This window comes from Aquarana catesbeiana, linkage group LG05 (assembly GCF_042186555.1).
Source record: "Aquarana catesbeiana isolate 2022-GZ linkage group LG05, ASM4218655v1, whole genome shotgun sequence".
Lineage (NCBI taxonomy): Eukaryota > Metazoa > Chordata > Amphibia > Anura > Ranidae > Aquarana > Aquarana catesbeiana.
Window position 1 is genome coordinate 25613890 of NC_133328.1, and position 12157 is coordinate 25626046.

Here is a 12157-nt window from a genome sequence, read left to right on the forward strand (position 1 = left end):
TGACTCACTTTCCCAAAAATTTTAAAATGTGGCTTCAGCAATAGAAATATTGATACCTGAATTGAATCTGAACTCCACTGTATTCCAGCAAAGTTTTCAGTATTTGGCACTTCTGGGAGTGTCAAATGCCCCCCCCCCCCCCATCTATGCAATGTGGTTTCTTCCACCTCATAGTGAAGTAGGGGCTGGCAGGAGAAACCACTAAGTGAAGTAGGGGGATGACTCTCTTTGCTGTGTGCTAAAGACTTTACTGGAGGCTTCTACTTGCAGGAGCATTACTTTTGTTTCTTGAAAAGCAATACATTTGCTTTAATCATTTGTAGCGGTCTCCCCAACTTCCAAGGGCCTGATGGTGACCCCCCAGAGCCAGGGAGAACTGACATTCCTCCTCAGGGTTCGGGTTACTAGGCATAGTGGGTGTGGTGGAAAGTGGAAAGATTGGGCGCCAGTCACTATTTGTAAAATAAACAAAGAGATTTTATTTCTCTTAACAGGAACGGTGGGGAGAGAGGGTTAGGGCACAGGACACCATTAGGCAAATGCAATAGCAATTAAGGTAAACTCCACAGACAAAAATAGAACTAGGCAGACAGCAATACAGAATGAGGCCTTTAAGCTGAATGCAGCAATCTGTATCTTGTAGCAACTGCTGTCTTCTATGGCAACAACTTCTCTCACAGTATCCCACTGTAGATCTTCCAGTTTAACTCACAGTTACCCACTGTAGATCCTTAAGCTCAGCTCACTGTCTCTCAATAGACTTCTTGGACTCTCAGCCAACCACTGGATTCCCGAACCTCTCCCACAGCCAGTTTCGTTGCTAGGGGGTGGCTTTTGGGGCTATAGCCCCTAATCTGGGGCCCATAGCCCCGAGTCTCTGCAGGTGTCCCCAAGGGGAGGGGAGGGGAGGCTCTCTGGGGACCCTGATGTAAGTGGGGGGCTCTCTGGGGACCCTGATGCTAATGGGAAGGTTCTCTGGGGACCCTGATTTTAAGGGGGAGGGTCTCTGGGGACCCTGATAAAAAGGGGGAGGGCCTCTGGAGACCCTGATGAAAAGGGGGGCTGTCTTAGGACCCTGATGTAAGGGGGGGCTCTCTGGGGACCCTGATGTAAAGGGGGGCTCTCTGGGGACCCTGATGTAAGTGGGGGGGCTCTCTGGGGATATACACACAGGTATATTACTCTATATACATGTGTATGCCCACCCAAGCGTATGACTTTCTTTACTACACTGCTATCTAGCCCCAGATCTTTTGTAGACCTAGCAACGCCCCTGCCCACAGCTAACCGCTGTACTTATCTTCAAGCTTTACTTACAGCTACCTGCCGTACTCCCTCAAGCTTTACTCATAACTACCCGCTGTATTCCTGGATGAGTCTCCACTGAAGCTTTCCCACTACTTCACTGTCCCCGGCTGGTGAAACGTCTGCTCTGGTACTCCTTTAGAACTTCATCCTTTCCAAACTCGCCTCCGGTAACAGAAGTGGTCATCCCTTTGTGACAACTGCTTCTCCTTTACCTCCGACAACAATCAGGCTCCACCCAGGCCGAGCCTCTAACACATGCGGTTCTGCCTCAGGCTTTGAGCTTACCTTGGCTGCTCCTCCTTTGCGGAACCCCAAACTGCTGGATAGGCCTTAAGCAGACCTAGCAGCCAGCATGCCTCCTGGATAGGCCTCAGGCTTCAGGCCTAGCAACAAGGAGATTCTCAACACAGACCCACCCAGCCTGCCGCCTCGGGCGGGAAGAACCCCGGTCACCTGACTCTTCCCAAATAAATAGCCTATCCCAGCATACACAGCGGTTAAAGAAACTCCTGCTGATTGGCTGAGACAATCTAGTTACCCATTACCTGAACTTATGGTAATACATCATTCTAATGCCAAAAGCAACAGTGCCACCTATTGACAGAAGAGAGAGACTACCCCAAACTCAGACTTAAAGTGGAGTTCCACCCACTTTTACAACTCTTCAGCATCCCTCGCTAAACTGTGCACTATAAACAAATTGGATATTTTTTTATTTTTTTTCTCAGCACTTACTATATATTTGCTGTATTAATTTTTCACTTCCTCCTCCCTGGCCGCGGCCCATCGCATCATTTCCTGTTTGCAATGCCTTCTGGGAAGGGGCGGCAACTTCCTCTGAAACTGCCATTGCTATGGAAACCTGATCTGAAACCTGCTTGTGCTGCACTGAGCATGTGCGAGATCTGCAAGGATGAGATCCAGGAAGAAATACAGTCTGGCTTCAGATGCCCACACTTAAGATGGCCACGGCCTGCTGTAGGTTTATAAAATAACAAACTACTGCTATAAACTAACTAAACAGATCTTAGTTTACAGACTAAATTTAGTAGAATACATTAAGCTTGTGTATTATAGGGGTATTTTTATTTAAAAAGTATAATTTTGGCCGGAACACCACTTTAAGAAAGGAATCAGTGGATCAACCTACCAATTAGCCAGGCTAGTTACCACCTAGCACAACTAGATTTATTAGCAGCCCTGTTTAGGACCAGGGTGCTACATATTTTTTCTTTTTTTTTTTTACCTGATATACAGTACCTGCAATTAAAGTGCAGCAAAAAATATTTTTTATATTTTCTAAATGTTTAATTTCTATTTTAATCTTTTAACTTTTTTAAATAATGTGGGTATATAGGCTAAATTCACAGAGCTTTTGGGTATATATACAATTGGTCGTTTCTGGCTCTTCATGATTTTATGGGACAGCTTCCATATATCTTAACTTTTAACTCTTCAACCTCTACCAAAAACTGAAAGGTAGCCCCATTTTCCAAAACAGGGGCTACTGGCCTAATTTTAGTTTTTAGCTGGGTGGTAGTCAGTCCAGACTAATTGTGTAGTTCTTCATTGGGACTTCCCTAAACTCAGTGGGGTTGTGATTTCTCACTGTCACCAATAGTGGTCACTGATATCACTGGCCATAGTAGGAGATTTCATAAACAAGTAAAAATATTTATATTTCTTTCAGCCAATCCAGTAGAAGGTTTGGGCCACTGGTGCATGCTGGGGGAAGATTTAAATATTTGGAACAGGCCATGTGCTTTCTCTCTTTCCCTGGGCTGAGGCCTGGGGAGGTGCTGCCATAAGGAGCTCTGCTGTTAGGCCTAACCGCCTGTCTGGGCCCAAAGTGTACTGAAAATGGTCCTGGAGCTGGCCTGCCTGGTGATAGGGGAAGCTATGGATGTGTGTTGATGCTGTCCTGTTCGGTCTGGGGGAAGCTGTGCCAAGGAGAAGGCCCCTTGCTGGAGAGAGCCAGGATGAAGGTTGGTCTCTCAGAAGCCCTGGTTACTCACTTGCAGGACGCACTGAAATTTGGAAACGTGCTTAGAGAAATATCAGTTTTAGGGGGACAGACCCTTTAAAAGAGAAGCAATACTGCTTGGAATCTACCATTAAGCTCCTCCACTTCGCCTGTCCAATTTCAAAAACCTATTGCTTTCAAATGGGTCTCCAAGCCTGGACTGCCATTGTTAACGAGTGTGCGTTCTTACAACCATACCAATCAGCCAGTGAGGTCACCAATGGCGCATCACATACATCAAGATAAGTTCAGTTCACCAGTACCCCAGATGATTGTGTTCCTTTCAAGCCTGCACCTCTAAAAAAGGACCCACTGAGGCCCTGAACCATTAGTGGTAATTCTATTGTCTTTGTTTGTAATCGGAGTGCTGGAGATCTGAAGTTTTCTTGATGGTCCATGACCAAATGGTTTCTTACATTGGAAGCCAAGGAAACTATCCATAGCAGGGGACCTGTTGGGATGCATGCCGATTACCAGACCAAAAAGTAATCCCAAGTTTGGCCATCTCTGGTATACTGACCTTTCCAGACGAAGATCTTGTCTCCAGCATCTAGAATGAAGCATTCCTCTGTCAGAAGTGTGGACATGGAGAAGGGGCTCTCTTCTGAAGCCACCGTGATCTTCATGGAACCGCTTGCATCAGAAACCTGAGAAAGTGAGATAAAAATGCTGGTTATATGCTGTGATTAACAATAAGATCATGGCACTGAGTACGGAATTTAAAGCTGAACTTGAGTTTTTCTCCACCCTCTGTCCACAGTCTCTCTCACCTCCCAGAACACCCCCTGTAGGAAGATGCATTTAATTTTCCCCACTGCAGGTTGCGCTCGTCTGCAGCGGTATACAAGTGGAGGAGGAAGTCGAGCGGAACCTAGTTCCCCTATTGTTTCCTTAGTCACAGGGAGGCAGCTATCCAATTAATTGCTACCCCATGTGACTCTGGTGGCTATCTTGGGTCAGGCAGAGTCTATTTAAGACCATGGTTCCCCGGTTTGGTGTAAATTTTGCGAGTGGCTAGACTAGGGACAGGTCCGCCATCTGTCATGGACAGTATCTAGCATCAGGGAAAGGGTCTGGAGGAGTAAGGAAAGCGCAAGGACACACCATCCTTCCTGGAAGCCTTTGGGTGCGGACCAACCAGGCTGCATTCCGCTCCTCAAAACAGATGCTGTTGGCACCTCTGGTCCACCACTCTACTACCACTTTGCCGGTACAAATTCTGAGTGCTCCCAGTGAGGTTGCTTTCCCGCTGGGCCTGTTTGTATTGGTGGAATTCTGTTACAGTATATTCTTGTTACTGCACCTGGACTCTGTGTGTTTTCTACCACCACATCACGCTTGCACCTTCCACAACCTCACCTGTGCATAGTAAATATTAAAATACATATTTGTGTATGCCTACCAACTTTATGAGATGAGAAAGAGTGATGGGTATCCAGTATAGGCAAGGGTGCCACAACACCAATTGATATATTAACCAAAAAGTAATTGGTTGAACCTATATGTGTGTGTGTGTGTTTGGGGGGGGGGATTGGAGAGGTAGGTGACGGGATCCTGCAAATCCCCCTTTGAGGACCTTGATCACCGGCTGGTGGCACCGTGGCTCCCTGGGCGGAGGGTTGTAGTTCCAGTGTCCACCAGCAGGTGTCTCCCAGCAGCCAGCTGATCCCAGTAATCAGTTTCCACCTGATGCTTGCTGCTGGGAGGGTATTTAGGTCCTCCCCTATTAGTCCCCCTTTGCTCAAGTGTTTTGCTTGCTGCCAGATACTGATAGCTGTTATCCTGTTCCTGCTCCTGCCTTGTTTGCTATACACTGTATCCTGTTGCCTTGAACCTGCTCCCCCTTGTTCCTGATCCCAGTTTTCCCTTCCCATCTGCTCCCTGCAACTTAAGTTTTCCCTGCTTGTCTTTGTTCCCCAACCTATCACATTGCTATAATCTTTTTACATGGACAATAAACTGAAGGACTTAAGAATAAATGGTTGTGGAACGAATCATCTAAGTTTCCATTATTTCTTATTTGGAAATTCGCTTTGATATACAAGTGCTTTGGATTACAAGCATGTTTCCGGAATGAATTATGCTCAAAAAATCTAAGGTTTTACTGTAGTTAGTTGTTAGACTTTCTGTTTGTTGGTTATTAGTTTGGTATTCTGTCACTTGGTTATTGGTTCACTTATTTTTCTGTTTGCTGTTTGGATGGATTTTGTTTCACTGTAAATATACCTCACTTAAAGCACAAACAGTCTGGTCCCAGTTTCCTGAGTGTAGCCATGCAGATCTGGCCATCCCTACCTCTGATTCCTGACACCCCTTTTCAACTCACCATATGCAGCTTGGCTTTTTTCCTGTTGCTGGCATCTGCCACATGATCCGTGTCATCATCCCCTTCAGGCAGCTTGGGTTTTGCACCTAAAATCTTCATCATAAATAAGACATTGTAAGCACATAAACTGAAAAATGACCTTTTTAGTTTCGGATAAAGAAGGGAAGGGCAAAAACTCCCGCCAGGGTTTTATTTCTGCTATCTATGCACCATTGGGGAAATTTCCCTTTATTTCCTGTACCAGTGATGCAACAGGAAGTGACAGTAAATTTCCCAAGGTGGAGAGAATAGCCCTCTTAGACCATCATCCCCAGAACAGATGTCGTTATTGAAAGACTAGAGGTCATCAATACAGATAGGAAGGGTGAATCTCCCCAACGGAGGCTCAGAAAACAATAAATACTTGACAGAGGGTCTAATTCTTCCCTACTCTATTCAAAACAAAAAAAAGGTTTAGAAAGCTTAGAAAAACACTTTAATAAAATAGAAGAAAGAACATTCTTTGCCACCGGGAGTAAGGTAGAATTTATAAATCCAGACAAAAACAAAGAAAAATTGGAAGCAGGCCATAAATACATGCAAAATACTGATACAAAATAAAAAAATGTCATTAATAATAACAACAATAAAAGCCGTAAAAATTTCCCAAATATATATTGCCTCTATGTAGAAGACATTTATTATATGACCCATTTATAGGATATACAGTAAAACCTTGGTTTGAGAGCGTTTTGCAAGACAAGCAAAATTTTTAAACAAATTGTGTCTTGATATACAAGTAATGTCTTGATATACAAGTAATGTCATGTCAAAGCTGAGTATAAAAGAGAAGAGAAGCGCCTCTAAGTGTAGCAATATGGTTGCATTTAATGAAAGTACAACATTTAGCAACTCACATGGTTGATGATTAAAAGAAGCACATCTAAGTATGCGGGCATCCGGGGTAAAGCTGTCCACATAGACCATTCTCTGCACCGCCATCAACGTCATCCCTTCCACAAGCGCTTCAAGCCTCGCTTTCAAATCACTCTACTGTAGGGTAGTTTTCCCAGTTATGATTGCAGACTGACAGCGGTGAGAGCCGGCAGGGCAGAGGATGGTCTATGTGGACAGCTTTACCCCGGATGCCCGCATACTTAGATATGCCACTTTTAATCATCAACCATGTGAGTTGCTAAATGTTGTACCTTCATTAAATGTAATCATATTGCTACACTTAGAGACACCTCTCTTCTCTTTTATACAGTGTAGCTTCTGTTGGATTTTGCTTCTAGTCCCCTTGTGGAGGCTTCCATTGCTTTAAAATTTTTTTATATGGACTATAAACTCAAGGACTTATGAATAAATGGTTGTGGAACAAATCATCCGAGTTTCCATTATTTCTTATGGGGAAATTCGCTTTGATATACCAGTGCTTTGGATTACAAGCATGCTTCCGGAATGAATTATGCTCGCAATCCAAGGTTTTACTGTACTGTATAAGATATTATAGTAGCAAAGTGTCATTTCTTCAGTGTTGTCACATGAAAAGATAGAATAAAATATTTACAAAAATGTGAGGGGTGTACTCACTTTTGTGAGATACTGTATATATATCAAATGATCCCACACATATTTAAAAAATAAGCGAATGTGATTTTCACCAAACATTCACTGGTGGTGAATCAATACCAGTCATTTAAAATACCTGTGGTGAACGTTTACTGAATGTTTGATTAATGCTTTATAAATATGCCCAAAATGTGCAATATGTAAAGCACTGTTGGCACTATATACTATATGAATGCTATGTAATAATATTAATAATGCCGCGTACACACGAGCGGACTTTTCGACCGGACTGGTCCGACAGACAATTTGACCGTGTGTGGGCTTCATCGGACCTGCAGCGGACTTTTTTGGTCGAAAATCTGACGGACTTTAGATTTGGAACATGTTTTAAAATCTTTCTGATGGACTCGAGTCCGGTCGAAAAGTCCGCTCGTCTGTATGCTAGTCCGACGGACGAAAACCGACGCTAGGGCAGCTATTGGCTACTGGCTATCAACTTCCTTATTCTAGTCCAGTCGTATGTCATCACATACGAATCCATCGGACTTTGGTGTGATCGTGTGTAGGCAAGTTCGTTTGTTCGGAAAGTCCGTCGGATAGACCGTCGGACCAGTCCGGTCGAAAAGTCCGCTCGTGTGTACACGGCATAAGAGTAATAATAATACTTAATATTAATATTATGTTATGTTATATTATATTATTATTTAATATAATATTCATATATGAAATGTTGTATAATATGTCAATAGATCGATGTACATCAATGTTCTACTTGCAGTCTAGTTGTGCAATGACAAATTTAAACACTAGATGGCATTAGAACAGCATATTTTATATTCTTTATACTTTGTATTGTAGTTGTGCTCTTTGAACACTAGAGGGCCTCAGTCTGCTTAGTCATATTACATCACTCAGCCCCTATATGTGTTTACAACACTTTGACCTCCTTCACATTGCATTGGATGGGAAATTGAAATTCTTAGATTATGAATACATGAATTTCATTTTATTTATGAGACAAAACAATTACAGCATTCTGAACTGAGAAAGAGAAATGGTGGACAATTTTAGTGGCCAACGTGCCGTGGTGATATTTTCATCATATCAGAGAGAAGAAATAAGAGATAACAAAAAGATCTTATATATTCACACAATGTTTCTTGCCTATATATATCAATAGCTTAAACTGTGAGCAAAACAGAGATAATAAAAATACCAACAAGTAAACACTTTCTATAATTTATTTTCCATATTTTAGTTATTGTATTAAATGTAGAAATGTTTACAGTAGCCACTAGAGGGAGCTCTAAGCCTCAGTTTATGAGTCTATGGATCTCTTTGCCATGGAGGCTGATGGGAACTGTAGTCTTCCCATTTGCAGATCCCTGTGAATGAGTTACACCGCTGCGAGGGCAGACCCATGCACACTGCGCCAAATTCAATACAAAGCAGAAGCACCCTGTGATTCTGGCATTTGATGGTGGGGGGCTTGGGGAATGCAACCATGTCTCATGTTAAACCCTAAATGCCACCATAATGATTAGCTTATTGAGTTAGTGTACATGCAAAAGTAATCCAAAGATGGCACTGGGACCCCAGGACACAGCTCGGAGCACATTATCACCAGGACCCACCCACCATCCTGCCTCAGGCCAATACAATGACTGGTTGATCCCTCGCAGACCCCATCCACCTACCGGAGTGGCCCACACAAACCCCAAGTGTAGACAGCTTCCAGCTGTTCCATGTAGCTGCCGATTCTTATGCCTTTCCCACCTACCCTGTTTTGCTGGAAGCCAAAGCAGCCTGTGTAAATTCCTCTTCTCATGCTGGCTGTGCTGTGGCTCTGTGTGAGACTTTTCCTTTGCTTACTCCTCCTTTGGAAGCAAAGCATAGGACCAATCAGGGAGCAGGAGAGCTAGACAAGCAAGACTCATAGACTGTAACATAGAGCGCTTGGGATCATGGGAGATGTATTCCAAAACGGCATCTCTATAACGCAGGAATTGACTTTCTGAACTACAAATCCAGATAGTCCCTGAGACTCAGGAGATGCTGGAGGAGGATTTACAGTACACTGCCTGGGAAAGTTCTAGGCTTTTACTGCCTAAGCAAGGAAGAGAGAGGACCTCTGCATACCAGGACCCCAGGGAGCCTGGCCGGAGGGTACTGGGTCCTGTGACTGGGGGGGGTGAGAACACTGGTGGCTGCACCAGCAACACATGTTCCACTGCTAAAGAAAGGTTTGAGCATCCATCCACCACCCGCAACTACAGCTGTTCACTGGAGGCTTCGGGGAGGGACTGAGGGGGCCCTTCCATTGTGGACCCCCATGACTGGTGAGGGTTTTTAGCCCTTTTAGCTATGAACAGGACACCAAGTACTTCCACCTCTTTATACATTTATCCCACACCTACACTGCACCCCTACCAACCCCATACCACCGATATACTGAACTACCGCTATATCTGATGCACCTTTACCCAGTACTTGTTCCACATTTACACTACATCCCTGAAAAAGGCTATACCACCCTGACAAGAAACCTTAACTGCATGCAGGTTCTTTAGGACTGTCGTTAAGTGCACCAACACTTTTTAGAAGGCCCCAACATATTGCCGGCAGAAGAAACATCTCAAGAACTGCCCCTGTCATGTAACCTGCGTACAAACTCCTGCTATCTCCCTATAACCTTTCTTGACCTCTCAACTATTGACAGTGCTTACCAATATTTTTGCTTTGTGTGTGTAAAGTAACCTTATCGCACTTTGGACCAGCTATTTAGATAAGAGATTAATAGTTTATGAATTCATGAAATTACGCTGAGCAGTGATTGCATGTTTCAAATTATTTCACACATTATTTGTTTCCAGGGGAACATAAGATAGATGAAACATTGTAGTAATATATGGATTGTCGCTGACCCTTGAGACCATAAAGTCTCTGCTCAGTAAAATCACACAGCTGCAGGTATGAAAATTGTATGTAAAAAGAAAAAAATACACACACACAATGTAAAGAAGTGAGTGTACAGCTTGTATAACAGTGTAAATTTGCTGTCCCCTCAAAATAACTCAACACACAGCCATTAATGTCTAAAATGCTGGCAACAAAAGTGAGTACACCCCTAAGTGAAAATGTCCAAATTGGGCCCAATTAGCCATTTTCCATCCCCGGTGTCATGTGACTTGTTAGTGTTACAAGGTCTCAGGTGTGAATGGGGAGCAGGTGTGTTAGGTGTGGACAGTTTCCACTCAGAACAGGCCTCACCATGGTCAACCAAAGAAGTTGAGTGCACGTGCTCAGCGTCATATCCAGAGGTTGTCTTTGGGAAATAGACATATGAGTGCTGCCAGCATTGCTGCAGAGGTTGAAGGGGTGGGGGATCAGCCTGTCAGTGATCAGACCATACGCCGCACACTGCATCAAATTAATCTGCATGGCTGTCATCCCAGAAGGAAGCCTCTTCTAATGATGATGCACAAGAAAGCCTGCAAACCGTTTGCTGAAGACAAGCAGACTAAGGACATGGATTACTGGAACCATGTTCTGTGGTCTGATGAGACCAAGTTAAACTTATTTGGTTCAGATGGTGTCAAGCGTGTGTGGCGGCAACCAGGTGAGGAGTACAAAGACAAGTGTTTCTTGCCTACAGTCAAGCATGTGGTGGGAGTGTCATGGTCTGGGGCTGCATGAGTGCTGCCGGCACTGTGGAGCTACAGTTCATTGAGGGAACCATGAATGCCAACATGTACTGTGACATACTGAAGCAGAGCATGATCCCCTCCCTTCAGAGACTGGGCCGCAGGGCAGTATTCCAACATGATAACGACCCCAAACACACCTCCAAGACGACCACTGCCTTGCTAAAGAAGCTGAGGGTAAAAGTGATGGACTGGCCAAGCATGTCTCCAGACCTAAACCCTATTGAGCATCTGTAGGACATCCTCAAATGGAAAGTGGAGGAGCGCAAGGTCTCTAACATCCACCAGCTCTGTGATGTCGTCATGGAGGAGTGGAAGAGGACTCCAGTGGCAACCTGTGAAGCTCTGGTGAACTCCATGCCAACGAGGGTTAAGGCAGTGCTGGAAAATAATGGTGGCCACACAAATAATTGACACTTTGGGCCCAATTTGGACATTTTCACTTAGGGGTGTACTCACTTTTGTTGCCAGTGGTTTAGACATTCATGGCTGTGTGTTGAGTTCTTTTGAGGGGACAGCAAATTTACACTGTTATACAAGCTGTACACTCACTACTTTACATTGTAGGAAAGTGTAATTTCTTCAGTGTTGTCACATGAAAAGATAGAATAAAATATTTACAAAAATGTGAGGGGTGTACTCACTTTTGTGAGATACTGTATATATATATATATTATATTGCAGTTTACGGGTCCTTAGATGTGGCGGCTGCATTCGTTTTATTTTTACAGGCTTTTTTTTTTTCCCTTTTATCTGGTCATCCTGCCAGTAATGCAATTATAGATACAGTCCCTCCCTGTGTTGTATCTATAGAGGAACAGCATTGTCACCCTAGGCCAGAAAATATGTTACTGGCAGGATCACCAGGTGAAAATAAATGAGAGTGGGTGCCAGAAAAAAGAAAACTATTATATGACAAATGGGACGGATCTTCTGTAGTTCACAGAGGTGAACTGGACAGGGCTGAAGACATCGCTTAGGGGTCTATTTATAAAAAAATGTTGGATGAATGTCAAACAGAATAGTTAGTACAGGCTGCGCGAATTTCAGATGTAATTTCCCTAATAGATTCATTCCTTTGATTGTCAGTGCCATCTAGTGACCAAAATGTGGTACAGTTTGTTTTAAATTCCTCAATGAAAAGAATATACTGCATTTTTGGCTACTAAATGGAAATGACAATCATAGGAATAAATCTATTAGAGAAATGACATTTCTGGCAGGATCAGCAGGATTGTATTTTTT

The 12157-nt window shown here is 43.6% G+C and overlaps 1 protein-coding gene across 1 annotated transcript in view; it reads right to left on the reverse strand.

Moving 5' to 3' along the window:
* Positions 1 to 12157, reverse strand: part of LOC141144136 (scinderin-like) — a 66857-nt gene that overhangs the window by 28559 nt on the left and 26141 nt on the right. The window contains 2 exon segments of the mRNA XM_073629534.1: positions 3852 to 3978; positions 5658 to 5750. Coding sequence (XP_073485635.1) covers positions 3852 to 3978; positions 5658 to 5750 — 220 coding nt within the window.